Source organism: Colletes gigas, unplaced genomic scaffold (assembly GCF_013123115.1).
Source record: "Colletes gigas isolate AHSC1104 unplaced genomic scaffold, ASM1312311v1 Colletes_gigas_Sc00001, whole genome shotgun sequence".
Classification (NCBI taxonomy): Eukaryota; Metazoa; Arthropoda; class Insecta; order Hymenoptera; family Colletidae; genus Colletes; species Colletes gigas.
In genome coordinates, this window is record NW_025106630.1 from 9,718,125 (window position 1) to 9,734,225 (window position 16,101).

The 16,101-nt window shown below is 49.2% G+C and overlaps 2 protein-coding genes across 4 annotated transcripts in view; one reads left to right on the forward strand and one right to left on the reverse strand.

Moving 5' to 3' along the window:
* LOC122396506 (microtubule-actin cross-linking factor 1) overlaps positions 1-9,016 on the forward strand; it is a 66,891-nt gene extending 57,875 nt beyond the window's left edge. The window contains exons 37-44 of the mRNA XM_043395037.1: positions 820-971; positions 4,228-4,390; positions 4,492-4,629; positions 4,976-5,159; positions 5,622-5,684; positions 6,027-6,146; positions 6,551-6,610; positions 7,127-9,016. Of these exons, the coding sequence (XP_043250972.1) occupies positions 820-971; positions 4,228-4,390; positions 4,492-4,629; positions 4,976-5,159; positions 5,622-5,684; positions 6,027-6,146; positions 6,551-6,610; positions 7,127-7,289 (1,043 nt within the window). The 3' untranslated portion in view covers positions 7,290-9,016. The remainder of the gene's footprint in view (positions 1-819; positions 972-4,227; positions 4,391-4,491; positions 4,630-4,975; positions 5,160-5,621; positions 5,685-6,026; positions 6,147-6,550; positions 6,611-7,126) is intronic.
* A 253-nt stretch (positions 9,017-9,269) lies between these two features.
* LOC122396581 (formin-2-like) lies at positions 9,270-15,489 on the reverse strand. 3 transcript variants are annotated; one of them, XM_043395159.1, is made up of 9 exons: positions 15,014-15,489; positions 14,267-14,675; positions 13,171-13,340; positions 11,903-13,103; positions 11,699-11,820; positions 11,359-11,643; positions 10,441-10,978; positions 10,173-10,355; positions 9,270-9,911 (listed from the first exon to the last, which is right to left on the reverse strand). In XM_043395159.1, exons 1-9 carry the CDS (start codon positions 15,290-15,292, stop codon positions 9,574-9,576), a joined length of 3,525 nt encoding a protein of 1,174 aa, XP_043251094.1. In that variant the 5' UTR covers positions 15,293-15,489; the 3' UTR covers positions 9,270-9,573. The 3 variants fall into 3 exon arrangements, with proteins under 3 accessions (XP_043251094.1, XP_043251260.1, XP_043251176.1); XM_043395241.1 differs by having other exon boundaries at positions 9,617-9,911; positions 10,102-10,355; XM_043395325.1 differs by lacking the exons at positions 14,267-14,675; positions 15,014-15,489 and adding an exon at positions 13,411-13,555.
* Between the last annotated feature and the right edge of the window lie 612 nt (positions 15,490-16,101).

A 16,101-nucleotide genomic window follows, 5' to 3' on the forward strand; every position in this document is an offset into this window, starting at 1 on the left:
GTCGAAAGTCTAACGCTGTATTCGAGGAAGAGATATTTTTCAACGCGTTAAAACACCAGTCGACGACTAGACTTTCGACGCCGATGTTCGCATGTCACTACCCCCCCCACGTGTTATTCGAATCTTTTCCGCGGTATCAAGCGTAATTAACGAGAAATGAATAAATCGACTCTTGCCTTCCTCGCGTCTCTTATTTCGTTCCGTTAATTGTACAACGCGAGTAGAAAATCACAGCGGTATCTACGACACCTGTTCGACACTACGTTTTGTCTATTCTTATTAATCTTTGATCATTAATTGAACCTTGCAACTCTTACCGAACAAACGATCTATAATACACTGTATTTTTTTTCTCTTTGTTTTCCACCGTACACTCGCACACAAACATACCGTGTACGCCGCTGCCATCGCTCTAATAACTGTCGCCTACTATCGCTGCTACTATTACTTGTTGCTGTTATCCGTATACTCTATCTATTTTACTCTCTCTGTCTGCGCAAATCGCGTTGAATCACGGTGAAACCTGGCTGTCGTCAACGCCGCTGCAAATAACCCGTATCTCGTCGCTTATACTTTCTATTAACTACCTTCGATACGTACCTCCTGTTCTCTGAAACTTTCCGCTAAAAAAAATAATTACAAAAACTGTATTTTCTTTTCTCTATTTTCCCCCCTAATTTCTGTGTTACTATTTCTCAATCTCTCTCTCTGTCTTTCTATCTGTAAAATATTTATCTGTACTTTGCCCCCTAAAATCCCGGCATACATGTCCTGTAACGGCTTCCTTCTAACTTGCGTGCACGCAACACACCACTGTAGCCAAGGGAAGAACGAATATCGAGCTGCGAGAGCAATTCATACTGGCGGACGGCGTCAGCCAGACAATGACGGCGTTCAGATCGAAGCCGAGCCCGACCTCGACGTTGCAGCGTACGCAAATCTCATCCGCGAATACCGGACCGATCACCAAGGTAACGTCACCATACTCTCCGTCCCGGTCGATGGATCGTGAACGCGGGTCCTCCTCGGCGTCTGGACACGTTCGCGTTCACGATCCATCCAGGGACAATTGACTTACTTCGTTTATCTCTATTTGCACACTCTCTGTCGCGTGTATCTATTCCGCGAGACACGATGCAAACTGGATCGCTGGATCGTTCGTTGATCCATTCGATATGTCCTCTGGATCGGACAGGAATCTCTCTGGGCGACCCTCCTTCAGAGGTTGCAAGTTCAATCGATCGAAAGTTGCGGAGTATCGTTTTGTATTTTCGGTTATACGAGACGAAGGATTCCTCGACTCCCAACATTAGAAAGAGCGATAGCAACTTTTGGTCATTTTGAATTTCCAATCGCAACGGGTGGTCCCGGAGTGCGTTCGATCTCGAGACAGAGTAATATCAAGTTTATCAGAGGATGATTCGGAGGTTCCCTGGTTCGACGATCCCCGATTCTCTTTCTCTTTGGTCTTGCCCGCCCGGTCGAAGTCTTGATCGTGCTCGCTCGTTCGAGGTAAGTACTGACCGCCTTGAGAGCGCAAACCGGCCGCTCTGACATTTATTTTCTTTATCCTCCGCATGCGAGCATGTCAGCTTAAAGACGGTAGCAGTCGTCGCACACCTAGAGCTACCGTAGACCGCCCACGCACCTCGAGGTAGTCGCTTCAGTCACCCTTCTCTCCGAATCGGTTCCAACCCCCCCGAAGCTCCCTTTCAGTTTTCAGCCTCGTCCACCCCGATCAAAACGTCCTGGCCCCCCATCCCCCAGCCCACCCAGCCACGCTGATATGCGTCTTCGAATCGGAATATCAAGGTCGTGCCGTGAATCGATCCCTTGGCGTATCGCCCGGGGGAATAGTACCTCACCTCAGGAGATGCGATTTCACGAGATTCTCTCTCTCTCTCTCTCTGTCTATCACTCTATTTTCTATTTGTCTATTTTCTGTGATTCGCGACCCGACATCGTCGGCTCGAGCGACCTGATAATCGGTCTGTCGATCGGGTCGAGGCCTTCAGCGTTCGCTCGATCGACGGACGAACGGGAGAGAAGAACGGTTCGCCACGTACGACCCGGTGGTACATTCCTAAACTTTTCGTTTGTGGTGTAGCGGAGGAGTTTATGAGCCAGCTGACGCCGATATTTGAGAGTTTGAGGCAAAAGGAGGACCTCCCGTGCTCGTATCCCCTCCACATGCACGCCCCCTCTTATCATTGGGTAAATAAGAACTCTATTCTCTGATTTCTGCTGTCGTTGGTGTGACACACGGTGTACCCGATAATCTTATCGTGTATTCCGTTACGTTTCTCACAATCTTTCTGTTCTCGTTTTTTTGTTGGTTTTCATGTTTTTTTATTTTTCTTCCTGTTCGTATTTTTTTTTTATTCTTTCTTTCTTTTGGTTTTTGCCTCTCGAGTGCGCTTACGTTCCGCTGCATCGTGCGACGACCGACGGAACGCGTCTCTGTTGCTCGTTGCCTCACGACGACCGACCACCGTATCGATCTCGCGATCCTGCGATCCCACCATAGATCTTTGTCTTTGAGTTTGCGCTGCTGCTGTCGCTGCCGTTGCCCTCAGCATCCCCCGCCGCTCGTCTCGATTATCGCAATGCCAGTAACGCGTGCCCGCGTACGGGACACCCCCCGTCGACATAGCATAGCTTTCATCGACGGTCATGCATGCGGTAGAAATGGTAGATTACGTAGCTCGACGACTGGCGATTATGTTCTCACGGTTTAGGTGCGTCTGGATCCATCGAATCACCCTCCCCCGCGCATCCAACGCGCTGCACTGGAATGGGGTAACTCCACGTTTTCTCATAATATACTTCATCTCGATCATTGATCACTGTTTTGCATCAAAATTTCGGACTTTAGACCGTGGGAACGTCACTTTACGTTGGTGCATACGCAATTTCTTCAACAAAAATGTTATCAGACTGATACTTCCCTAACAAACTAATACAACAGAAACATAATTATAGAAACCTTAACTGGACTTTAAAAACTCAGGATGTCCACATCGTTAGTATTTACTTTGCATCAGTAGTTGCTATACTCGTTAAAAGTCTCTGGAGCGTGACCGGGTCATAACTGCAGGAGGAAACTATCAAACGAAAATGAATGTACTATGACTGCGGCATCATACTTTTTTTTATATAAATCCTACGTAAAAAATTATTGTAACGTAATATTACATATTATATATTTACAGGAATATTCTGTATCGTTTCTATGTCCGAAGAAGTTCGGTATGCACCAACCTAATTTAATATTGAAACTGCGCATGTTTCGCGCGTCCCCGTTTCCGTTTTCGTTCGCCGCGTCGCCGAACGTTCCGTCGAGTCCACCCCCGCCAGTAGCTTCCGGGTTATTCTTTTTCGTTTCCACGTCCGTCAGCCTGATTTTTATTGGATGCCTCTGAACGATTTCCCCCTCCCCCGTAGAACGAACCGGGATTTTTGTAGCAAGGTTCGAACGAACGATCGGTACCCCTGTAGACGCGAACGCAGACACGTCGATGTCGAATGGCGTCTGGAAAGGGTGTCGAGCGTTTCGAACGGGCGATTCTCTCGCGAGACGTAACGCGATTCGCGTGCCGCGGATACGGTGTGATACTGTATCGATATGTGCATAACGATCTCCTGTATTGCTGTATTGGTGCGTGCATAGTGGCGTTGATCGGAGATACTTCGAATCACCATAAGCTACTCTATCTCTCCCAACTTCCTCTGGTAAGTTTGCATGGATCTTTGTTTTTTTTTTAGACGTATAATCGCTCTCTTCGTCAACGGTTGTCTATATTTTTTTTTGTTTTTTCTTAATTTTCTCGACGCTCTTGTTTTCCTTCGATCGATCGATCGGTTTCTAGTTCGCATCGGTGGCGTTGAAAGGTTCTAAACGAACGACCGAGCAGCACCCGCGAAATTGCCAAGTTTTCTCGCGCGATACCGCCCGAAAGGATCGCGCGGCTGAAGGGAATTTTTTTTTACAAATACCAATAATTAATGTTTCTTTTTTGTTTAAATTAAATTTGCTTCCTTCCGCCCCGCGATTCGGCGCGTATCGCTTTGTAACTAACAGCATCGACGCGCCGCATTAGCGCGTCGACCGTTCGAAGAACTCTTGCTGTTTGTCTATCTGTTTGTTTGCCTATCTGTCTCTACACGCATCTCTCTGTACCGATTCCCATCGTTTCGTTTACTCGAGCCGAGATTTCTGTCGCGTAGGTGAGAGAACGAAGCGCTCGAAGCGTTCCTATGGGACAGTCCAGAGCGTCGCGCTCCTCTCTGAGCGCCGGGACGCCGGACAGCCTGAGCGACAACGAGAGTTCCTTCAGAATTGGCTCCGCCAGGAAGACCAGCACACCCTACAGAAGCACCATCACGCCCGGTCAGTTCCTTTCTTATCATCGATCATAAATAAAATTAGCTCCTTGTTCAATTTACGAATTCCCTTTGCCAAGCAACTCCTTAATACGAATCTTATTGCAGGCGGTAGTCGTCCATCGAGCAGACCGGCGTCGAGACCAGCGTCCAGACCGACCAGCAGACCCGGAAGCAGACCCGCCTCCAGACAGGGTAGCAAACCCCCGAGTCGCTACGGTTCCACTCAGTCGCTCGACAGCACTGGTAGGGAATCTGAACCTCGTCTGCTTCTACTTTTTACCCTTTTCAATCTGGAGACTTAAATTTTGGTTAATAAAGTACGGGACACGGTCAGAAATATCAAGAGATATCTTAAGCAGACTGTGAAAGATTCCAAGGCTTCGATGTATCCCAAAAGGGGGCCGATTTCAATTGTATTTTAAGCGTATTTCATACTGTATAGAACCTCAATTACAAAGTCTCGTTCACATAGACAAACACGGTTGTCTACGTGTAAAGAATTGTCCAAAGTACACCTTTCTTCTTCGTACATTATGCCTACACGTAGTGAACGGCCTTACCGCAGAGTGAACAAGTTAATTACTTTCAGATGACTCGACCAACCTGAGCCGTATTCCGCGCAGGACGAACGTGAGTACCACAGGGAACACGCCGACCTCCAGCAGACATAACAGCGTGTCCGGAAAGAGACTTGGAACGCCGGTGAACGGTTCAAGTTCGAGGCCGCGAACGCCCACCGGTCTAGTTAGTCCAGCCAGTGGCGTTCCCGCGAGGTTTGTACACACGTACCTGCTCTTCCTCGTGTGTTCACTTGAATACCAAAGAAACGAAACCATGAAATGGAAATTACTTAAGAACGACTAACTCGCATCTTGTCGAATCTAGATATTGATGATGATTGTATCGCATCGTACTTCGTTGTAGAGATTAACGACGACCGTACGTGTATCGTGACGTATTCGCATCTCGTACCCTACGATCTAGGAATGAATGTTGATCGACGTGTCGCGATTGTGCACGTTTCACCGGTGTTTATTTCATCCTCCCACCGGCATTCTCTGCCTTGCCGAATATTGTTTCTCTTTTTTTTGTTTTCCCCTGTTGTAACGGGAGACCCGGTTGAGAGAAGAACGACGCGATTTAGAACGCCCGGTGCCCACGCATATTAACGCACACACGGTTCTCACGCGTTAGTTAACGATTAACATAAAATCTGGTTAATAACATTTTTTTAGGTTTGGCACAATCCATAGAGCTTCGAGCATTCCAACCCTGACTGGTGTCGGAACACCGATCAGGTAAACCTAAATTAACGATTACGGAATCCATTCTCGGGAACTGGCGGATTGGCTTTCGCTTGATCTATTCGTACCACACGATCTATGGCAATTTCTAACTGGGACGCTTGCGTCACGGTGTCTCGAACAGTTTGACGCTAATAATCACTTTTCTAAATTCATACATCTGTCGTGTAATGCTCGCAGCAGTGGTGGAGGCAATTTAATTATTTATTTCATTTCTATTCGTTTACTTTTCATCCGTGGATTTTTCGCCCGTGTTCGTCGTCGTTCCGGTCGGTTGTTTGCGAATCTCTCGATAGTGATAAACGTTAAACTGATGATTCGATGGTGATGGTTTAGCCGCTCGAGGATTCCCGTGTACATCGGCTCGGATATTAAATCCCCGCAATCGACGACCAGCAATATATCCACTCATTCTACGCAAAGCAACAACTCGACGGTTTCTACCGATTCTACCGGGTATGACCGTACTGTTTCCTCTGCTGTTAACACACGATTAGCCTTCTTTTCTATCTCTGCACTGTGTGCTTGGTATGCATGATGCACAAGTATCTGTTTTGTTCTGTCCTTTTACCGTTGTCGAAACGATACCCGACAAAAACGGCGGACAGTTCCTTTACTTTGACGTTTTGTTTGCTCGTTTGTTAACGTTTGCGACGTTTCGACGAACACGCTCGTTCGACGATGAAACCAACGGTGCATAGAACTTCGTTGTAGCGAATGCGTCAGCTTCGTCGAAGCGTTAGTGTGTTCGTGTTCGTTTTATTTTAGTTTGCAGCTTCCGCTCCATTAACGGCCGTTAACACTGCACCGCTTGGGGGACACGTTAATAATTCAGTGTCGTGTTTGTTTTCTAACACTAGGAGCAGCTCGGTGTGTACAAATTCAGCGACTAACACCTCCTCGGCCGTTAAACAAAATAGGTAATCATCGTTTCGCTCTGACTCGGTTTACTGTGGTTTGTATGTGACGCTTGTCGTTGGTGATCGCGCGAACCGTACCTAGAGGACCAGAACGGACAAGATCGGTGGCTCTATCGGTTTTATCGGGTACCCGAGTACCCGATTAGCTGGCTAGTATCTGGGTACACGGGATAATCGGTCTCCAACCGATACCACAGTCAGTAAGGGCGAAAGAATCTGGCCACTCGAGGCTGTTGAGATTAGTTTGTTCGTTTCGAAAAGAATAGACGTTTGAATGCCCACTAATGGTGACCATTCCTTATGGGGGATAGCTCGGTGGCCTTGACCAGCCAAACTTTATCGCCCTTGCTTGAATTAAGCAGTCCGTTGCTCAGTTTTCAACGCACCGGGCCGACCAGGCTGCGTATTTGTGCGTGATATCGTCCATTTGTCGATCGTTCCAAACGGTCGCGATTAACAAACGACGCCATTAGGCGGGAAGAGCAACCTTTCACGTTAATTCTAATGCTTTCTTAGAACGAGAACACCGTCCAGCGGTTCGAGCACGCCGCTGCCACCATCCCTGAAGCTGTCGAGGAAACCTTCCGGGGCCTCGGACACCTCAGTGTCAACGACACCGACCACTCAACGGAAAGGAAGACCAACGCCGATCGACCAACGAGCACCATTCCGATTATAGTCGCCGGACATCCTTATAGTCAACACGAAAGAAAGGCCAAACGTCGACGCCGGGATCGGCAATCCTTTTTACGTGATCCCCGTCGACGAAACGCTTAGGATAATCTAATATATACATATATGTAATAACGATTCGAACCGCGAGGACGCCTCGGGAGATACCAGTCGTTATTGGCTCTCGTTTCGAGCATAGCGCGAATTCGATATCGAAGCGAGGCCCTCCTCGGGCGCGTCCGCACTAATCGACCGTAAAAGAGCTTAACATTATTATCGAACTATTTTGTAAAAAACGCATAGAATCATGTAATATGGAACGGACGCGACGCGCGATCCAAAGAGAAATTTATTTGGGAACAATCGTCGGTTTTGCGTGAGAAACCTCTGCGTAACGGAAACCGACGGGCCTCGTTCTCGCGCCCCCACTCCGGCTGTATCGATTTAACTCTTTTTTCGTAAATACGTTTCTTTACATACAGAGAATAGCGATAACGATTTATTATTAATGTAATTTGTAATTTTACGTTATCCATAGAGCTAGGTGTTTATCAGCAGACACGTGCGCGCGCGAAAGTAACGTCTCGTCCCTTGGAAAGAAAGAAATCCGTGGCGGGTGTACGCGTACTTGCGAATTCAAGATGGCGGCGTACGCTCGATCCCGCGTCGCTGACTACCGACCGATCTTTTCGTTGTCCGTTTCCTTCCCCCTCGATCCTCCATCCTCGATCGTTCTGTTAATCGATCCAAAGGGCCCTACTAGAGGAGCAACGAACAGAAGGAACGCCTGTTTCTTTTTTTCTTTTATTTTTTTTTCGTTTTGTTTAGGGGAGATTAAAAATCACGATGTAAATATTGCTCGATTCTCCGGCTCGGTGTCGCAACCGGGAACCACTCCGCGAATAAGACAGTTTCCTAGAAAAGACACGAGTTTACGCTACCCGCAACGATTGCCTTAAAAGTCTATCGCCGTACCGCTTCTGCGCGAATCGTACCTGCCTGCCGAGGCGAACCGACGCTCGGATGAAACAAGTAGGGCCCCGAACCAACGGAGAAGCGATTCTTTTCGTCTGATCGAGAACCGTTCGCCCCGCCATCACGGGCGCACAACACAGAAATATCTATTTTGCGAAAAGGCATTTTTTCCGATTCTTCTTCTACATTTTTTTTTTTTTTTTTTTTTTACGTTTTAGATGCGATTAACGCGATAGCACTGATTCGTACGATGATGCGATTAATCTATTAACTATTCTTAAATGTTAATCTCTGTTTTCGCTTTACTTGAAGGTTCTGTATCGTCGCTACTAATTGCAGTGGAAAAAAGAAATATACGCAAAACGCACACGCATTTGACACCAAACTGACGTTCCTCGATCTTTCCTTCACAGAGACATATAGACAACGTATAGAAACAAATCGAATATGGCACGATGGACGGATCGTGTTCCGAGAAAGTTCACGACGAACTCGTACTTTTCGACGAGTGAGAAGATCTATGATACTATGTTTGAATACCTGCGTTCCAAACCGTAGGTTCTTTTCTTACTTTAATACCAAATTCATAAAAATTCATTAAAATTTAAATCTCGCGTAAGAGTGCTGGCACGTACCCAGAAACGTAGTGCTCTTTCCATTTTCCAAAATTTATTTTAATATTCTCCATTCTAACAGAGTCAACAAATTCATACATGTTTTACGTACTTATCTATGTATTTTATTTTTTATTAATAAACATCACTCCAATACTCATGGTTGTTGTTTAAGCTAACCCGAACATTTTAATGGACATCTAGGAAGCGACGTCACCGTTACAAGAAATCACCAAACATTCTGCCACCTCCTCGGATATCATGTTCTCCTGGCACAAAGTAAATACGACTGATTTGGTTCGATTTTAAGTAACTTTATTTTTATTAAAAGTATAAAGCGTTTTTCTATGTACATATAAAAGAATGTGTGTTCCTCCTTCGATTTTTATTATGCCTTTTGTTCGGTCCTAAGCGTGAGAGCAAATTAATTGTGCGAAGATGTCAAAACGTGAATCACGGTCTCAAAACCAAGTATAGTATTCGTTGTTGAAATAGTTTCTGAGATACAATTTGCCCATCCCTGGTCTGTAACTACGTCAAGTTACAGACCTCTGTTTGCCTCGGGTGTGCGATTGAAGAAAGGGAACGATGCTCGTTCGTATAAAAAGTATCATTTATTAACGATCGAATCAATTTGTTCGCGGAACATTTTATATACAAATTGTGCGTGCAAACTTAACGAGACTATTTACAATAACAGATTCATGAACGAATGTATATATCTACGAGAGAGAATCGTTTGTTCGACAAAATTAGTGCCGTAAAAAGAGGGACGTACGATCGATCCAAGTGCTGTCGTTTCGCGGCAGCCATGACTGTTCGCGCTCGAAAATTAGCATTCAGAGGCCTCGGTTCGTAAACAAATATGCACCAAAACGGTGTATCTACGATCACTACTTGCGCGAGAGCTTTTGAAGCCGTGCCTTCAACCCCGTGGCGCTCAGTTTCAGTTTCTCCACTTTGGTCTTGCTCTCGTACTTCTTTCGTATCTCCTCCATTCGTTCCTTTCGTATTCGTTGTTGTTCTTTCTTCCAGATGTCCTGCAAGACCAGCGTAAAGGAATCCAGTCATTCGTACACTCCTCAAAGTAGCCCGGTTCGCTCTCACGACGAGGTACGAGATTTTTTTTATTATTATAATTAGATTCCATCGAACAACGTCGACAGAGTTTGTCCAACCGTTTTGGAAACAGCATGCTCGAGCGTAATTGTAACACAAAGGTTCGCGTACCTTGAAGTCCTTGCAGAAACCGAGCCAGAGAACGAAAAATGCATTCGGATCGGCCGTGTCCAGGCTGCTACCTTTAGGAGTGTACTGATAAAATTGCATCACAGCCTTAAATTTGTTCCTAGCCTCCAGCAACGCCTCCTGCTCGTTCGCCAATTCCGTGGCTGCCTCGCGGAAGAACGAGTCCATCTTTGCCTTGAACGGTCCCGTCGTTGCTGAATCTGCTTCCACCACTTTGTTGCATTTCTTGGTGCAAGCTGAACAGGACAGGAAAAACAATGTATTGGTAAGCTCAGAAAAATATTATCACAAGCATTTTGGTAACAAATTTGTAGACTTTACCTTGCAGTTCCTTCTGTAGCCTGTCAAGATCGGCCGTGATATTGTCGAAGTTGATGGTCGAGGCGGCCTCCACATCTGCAGGCTCGGGTACTGGCAAGGGTAACGGTTCCTCGAAATTATGGTCCTTCTCTTGAGCCAGTCTAGCCCTCACGACGTAATGGAGAAGAGTTATCCCCGGAACGTTTGATTTCACGTCCCTCAGCTTGCCCAGGATTTCAAGGCCGAAACCGTCCGCTTGGCCTCGCGTCCTGTTCCCGCCGTTCATGTAATTGCCCAGCGTTAGGATCAGACCTATGACCTTCTTCAGGGAACTGGAGCTGCGGAGGAAATCGCAGGTGGTGCGCATGTTCGTCAGTTTCGTGGACACCGAGGATATGGCGTCGTGAAATTCAGTCTGGAACATCAGGCAGGCTATCCTCTCCGTGAAGCAATTTATACACGAGAGTTTCTTCAGGAAGATCTCTGGCCGGTCCAGAGGCACTTCCGGGTTCGCTTCCTCGAAGGCCTTTATGTCTTCCAACTCTTTCTGCGTTGGCCTCTGTAAACAATTGGGATTTCAATCTCTATCACTACGCGTTGCAATAGGTGCACTGCCTCGCTTCTTGCGTGAATTTCCATACAAAATGTCGAATGCTGTTTCGGTTTACTGGCTCGTAAGGCTATCTGGCACATTCGTAGCAAGACTCCAGGTGCAAAATTAATCAGAGTCGCGTTGTTGCTCGAGGTAAGCAGGGTAGAAAATAACGGAGACTGAACGTGATTGACTGGTGTTGTTTATTAATGTGTCGATGCGTGGTGTGTAATGTGGTACTGTTACGACGATACGTGGCGTGTACTAGATCACTGGGTAATGTAAAGGGATCGGTCCCCGGAGGTGGAAACTGGCAAGAAGAGAGACAGTACTGTGGCGAGCCGTACGATTTCGTATATCTGTTGCAAGGCCTCCAGGTTGACCACGCTCGTGTCCAGATTGTACACGGCGTTCTCCACCTCGCAGAAGTCCACGTGCAGGCTCTTCTCGAGTATGCCCACGGTTTTCGAGCGCTTCGAGTCGAGAATCTTCGCCGGCTGCACCTTAGACGGCTTCGAAGAATCGTCCGCCTTTTTGACGGGCTTTCTCGCGGTCACCTGACGCGAAAAGAGACCGGCGAACTCTTTCATGTCCAGGTTTTTCTCTTCCTCTAGCTCCAACCACAGCGGAACCTGGAACGATTTCAGTCTGTCGAGTAAAAGGTGACGATGATGAATCGAGACATACCTGAACGGGTGAATCTGAACTGTCGACGGAGCCATGTTCCGTCGGTACCACCGGTACCAGTAACCTCGTCCAGTAGAGCGGTTTCATGGGCACCTCGGGGCACAGCGATTCTTTCCTCATGCCTAAACGTGGAAGACAGTACTGATCATCGCGATGTCTCGACACCACGCGTCACGGCGACGCATCCTGCGTTCTGTTACTCACACGCTCTGCTTGCCGGGTTCCAACCCCCCACTGGAGGCGCGGGCAAGGGACAGGGGCCCGTCGATTGCGTTCCTTGCGCCGTTGATCCCGGCGGTGGTGGCGGTGGCGGAGGTCCACCGGGTATTACGATCGACGGTGGTGGCGGTGGAGGAGGTGGACCTCCCATCGTTGGCAGTGGCGGAGGTGGAGGCGGTCCTCCAGGTATCCCCATGGGGGGTGGCGGTGGCGGTGGTATACCGGGAATCGAAGGTGTCGGAGGCGGTGGCGGAGGGGGTGGGACAGGTGGTCTTCCCATGGCACTTATCGAGGGTGCTGGAGGTGGTGGCGGAGGCGGTGGTGGAGGAATCGACGAGCTTTCGTAGAGTACACCGTTCGTGGTTGCCAGTAACGATGGCGGAGGAGGAGGGGGTGGTGGTGGAGGAGGTACAGAGCACATCGATGGTGTCGGTGGAGGTGGTGGAGGCGGCGGAGCACCCAACATGGCGCCTAACGACGGTGCTGGTGAGGGTGGTGGAGGTGGCGGGGGTGGAGCAGGTGGCGGGACAGGAGTTTCTCTGGTCAGTGGTTGCAGGGCTGGTGGCGAGGGTCCTGGAGGAGGCGGAGGCGGCGGTATTCTCGTCAACGAAGTTATGTTTTGCGAAGGAATCGACTGTGCTGGCAACGAACAAACTGGCAGTGGCGGTGGAGGTGGTATGGAAAACGAGGCAGGCTGCGTCGAGGAAATCGAACACGAATTGTTAGGGGAACGATGATCTAGGAAGGGTGATGGCGGCGGTGGAGGTGGCGGGGGTGGAGGTGTGCTCGAGAACGTGGACGGGGATGACATCGATGGTGGCAGTGGAGAAGCTGGCAAGAACGGGAAGTCCCTCGCACTTTTAGCATCTTTGTAGCCATTTGCAACCGGCAGAGACGCTATCCTGGTCGCAGGCTCCTCGAGAATAACGTCCTGGACGCTCGATCTCTCCGTAGGGGACGCGGAATCTCCCGAACTTCGTGTCCTCGCGATATTTCCAGGACCTCCATCCAGAAACGCAGTCGTAGGGGACGTCTGAGTGGATCTCCCTTGGGTCGTTCTGTCCGCATTCTTCGTCAGTTCACGAAGTCGCTCGACCTCGCGTCTTAACCTTTCCTTCTCAGAGTCTCGGCGATCTTTCGCGATCGCTTCTTCCGAGTTTAGGCTAGCAGACGCGGGCTTATCTTCCTGAAACGATAGACGCGTTACTCTTGCTCCGAAAAACGGTCGTTGACTCTCTGTGTGCACATCTTACCACGAATTCCTTGTCCTGCGTACCACCGTCGAGCGTAATCGCGTCGAGAAGGCCATCCGAAACTAGTTTGGAAAAGAGTCTGGAGGCGAACTGTTCGACTTCGTCCTCCGTGAGTCTCGACTTCAAGTGTTCCGGCAACGCAGAGATCAGGGTGTCTACGAGTCGTCTCTCTGAAAGATCAAACAACGTCCTTGAACCTTTTCCTCTCTCGTCTCTCGTTTGGTAAAGTCGAAATCGAACCTGTGTAACTTTTAACGACCGGGTACGAACACAAGCACGAGTTAACTCGTATCATTCCTCGTCGATCCTCAACGAGTACTCCGAGATTCGCGTTCGAGGATCGAAATAGTCCAAGTGGACGTCTCGTGATCGGTTACGTTCGTCCCCCGCGACGCGAATTTCAATCAGATCCGCTAATATTTGAGATTAGCGTTTATTGACCGACGCGTTAACCTCCCGAGTAAGAAAGATAATTGCGCATCGTCTGGTTGCCGCTAATTGAAACGCGCTCGTCGTACGATCCGTGAAACCGACGACGATCGGAACCGGTGGCTCCAGATAATCCACATGTGTTGTCACGAAACTTTTAACGCCTTAAACTTTGGTCGAAGCGGCGACGTCCGAACGCGAAACGAGAAACGGTCCATCGTTCGCGACAGAATGCGTTACACTGCGGATACACGAACGCAACACGTGGCCAAGTCACGCCCCTGCGATATCTCTTATCGCGCCCCTTATCGAAGACACGCGTTTGTCTCGCGTGCGTATTATCACTGCGTACGAATTTCACGAGCATCCTCGAACCGTGGTCACCCTGAGATTCGTCGGTAATGTCAAAGAGCGTTACAGGATGCTGCATAATCTGCGACGCAACGGGAAACCGCTTCTAAACGCAATTCTCTCCTAAGATTCGTCCAACAAAAATTGTTCATATTTCTAGAGAATGCTTTGTGCAATCTTCGCGATAATACTACGGCGCAAACACGGAGATTAGCAGGGTATTAGTTCAGCTACTAATTCCGTTATATTACATTTGTTATTTTCAGATAGATTGTAGGATGAAAGATGTTCTTTGAGAAAAGAAGAAAGTGCTCACCGGTGAGCGGAGACAGAGGAGACGTTTCGGCGTCGCGGGTCTTTGAAACCGGAGACGCAGACGGAGACACCGTGGGGAGTTGCTTTTTCGACGCCTCCGCCGCGCCCGTTAGATCCTCTGGATCCGTGAACACGCTGTCGCTCGACGACTCCTGACTAGTTGGCATCGAGATTTCCGTCACGACGCAACCCTTGTTCACCAGTCGCCAGGAATCCGTGACCAGAACGACTGGACCCTGTCGCTGATGGGGTACAGAGACCGGTATCAACAGCGTGTTAGGTGGTTCCGGTTCTACTTTCGTTTCCGTCGACTCGACCGTGTCCTCCGATCGCTGGGACCTCTCGTCCTCGAGCTTCTCCGTCGGCTCCTGCGGCATCCTATCCTCATCCTCGACACCGACCTGCTGAACCTGCTTAAGAATAGAACTCTTCAAAGGAAAATTATCGATATTACGTTCGTACGATCATATTTCATATTCCCCTTGTATGCACCATCAAAATATCCAAGGACTCTGGTATTTTATACGCGACCTATGGATCTCAAAATTCCATAAATAGAATGATCTCATTCATGCTGACGCGAGTCTGAAACTATCCATTGTGTACTGTACACGTTATCTTGCTATTTTTATTTTGCTCCCCCTTACATATTACTTCCTTCTGTACGAGACTCGATCAAACGTGTTCCGCCCCCTACCCACGGCAAAACGAAGGACAGACGTCTCCGTCACTGGGACGCATCCCTGACCTTTCTCTCGTTGGATCCAGGCGGCCTGGGTGCCTGTCGTTTGCCATGATGCGACGCCCGCACCTTCTCGAACGCGATCCTCGGCGGCTCTTCCGTTCTCCCAGTCCCATGCGGCGTTCTGGCGCACGTATCGTCCGCGTCCCCCGTCTCCCCGTCGTCGGCGGTGTCGTTCCCATCCTCGAGACCGTCCGCCACGGACCCGTGAGCGCTCGGTGTCCCGTCGACGTTGCCCTTGGCCTTCTTGGTCCTCTTCTTGGCGTCGCTCTGCAGGTTGCCCATCGTGGCCGCCTCTGGCACTCGACAGGCGGTGGCTGCGGTCGAGGTTGCTGACGCGGCGGCCGCGAACGGAACGACCACGTCCCCGGCACAAAAGGCTCTGAAGATGTTGATACAGAGGCGGCCGACTTCGCGCAGCGTTGGCCTAGTTTGCCGCGGAGAGACGGCGGCTGCGCCCTCGCCCTCGCCCTCCTGCCTCCCTGCCATCCCCCTGACGGTCGATACACGACGAGTCCTCTTCCTACGCGGCAGTCCTCGACGTCCTCGAGCACGGGCACGCGTTCACTCGTCGGTGAACCACCACCAAGTGCGGGGCTCGAGGGGAGAAGATCTATCATTGGAAGAGGTATGCCAAGTACAGCGTCCCTCCGAATCGAACCAGAGCGTCGGCGGTCCTTTCAGCTTCGATCCGCTGGATCTAAGGAACAGATAGTACGCCACTGAACAGACGAAAGGAGAACGCGAGAGCTTCGTCCACTCACCACGAGAAATGACCGCCTCGTACCGCGTACATACGCCGGGCGTTGAAATTTTTCGGATCCGTGGATCGATCGAGGGTCGAGAGACTGTCTGGAAAGTTTCGTAAGCGGGAGACGCACGCTTCGCGGAACTGTCTCGTAAGTCGCTGTTATTGTTGTCGCGACACGCACGAACGCGTCCGTAGAATTTATCGATGCGTCTGTCGGGCTAGCTTCCATCGATCGAGAGGATATTGCAAATGCGGGGCTTACCTATGTTAAGGGAAATCGATGGATCTAACGATGGTTTCTCTATCGATCCCGTCCCGTTTTCGAATCGTTCAACGGGGAGGG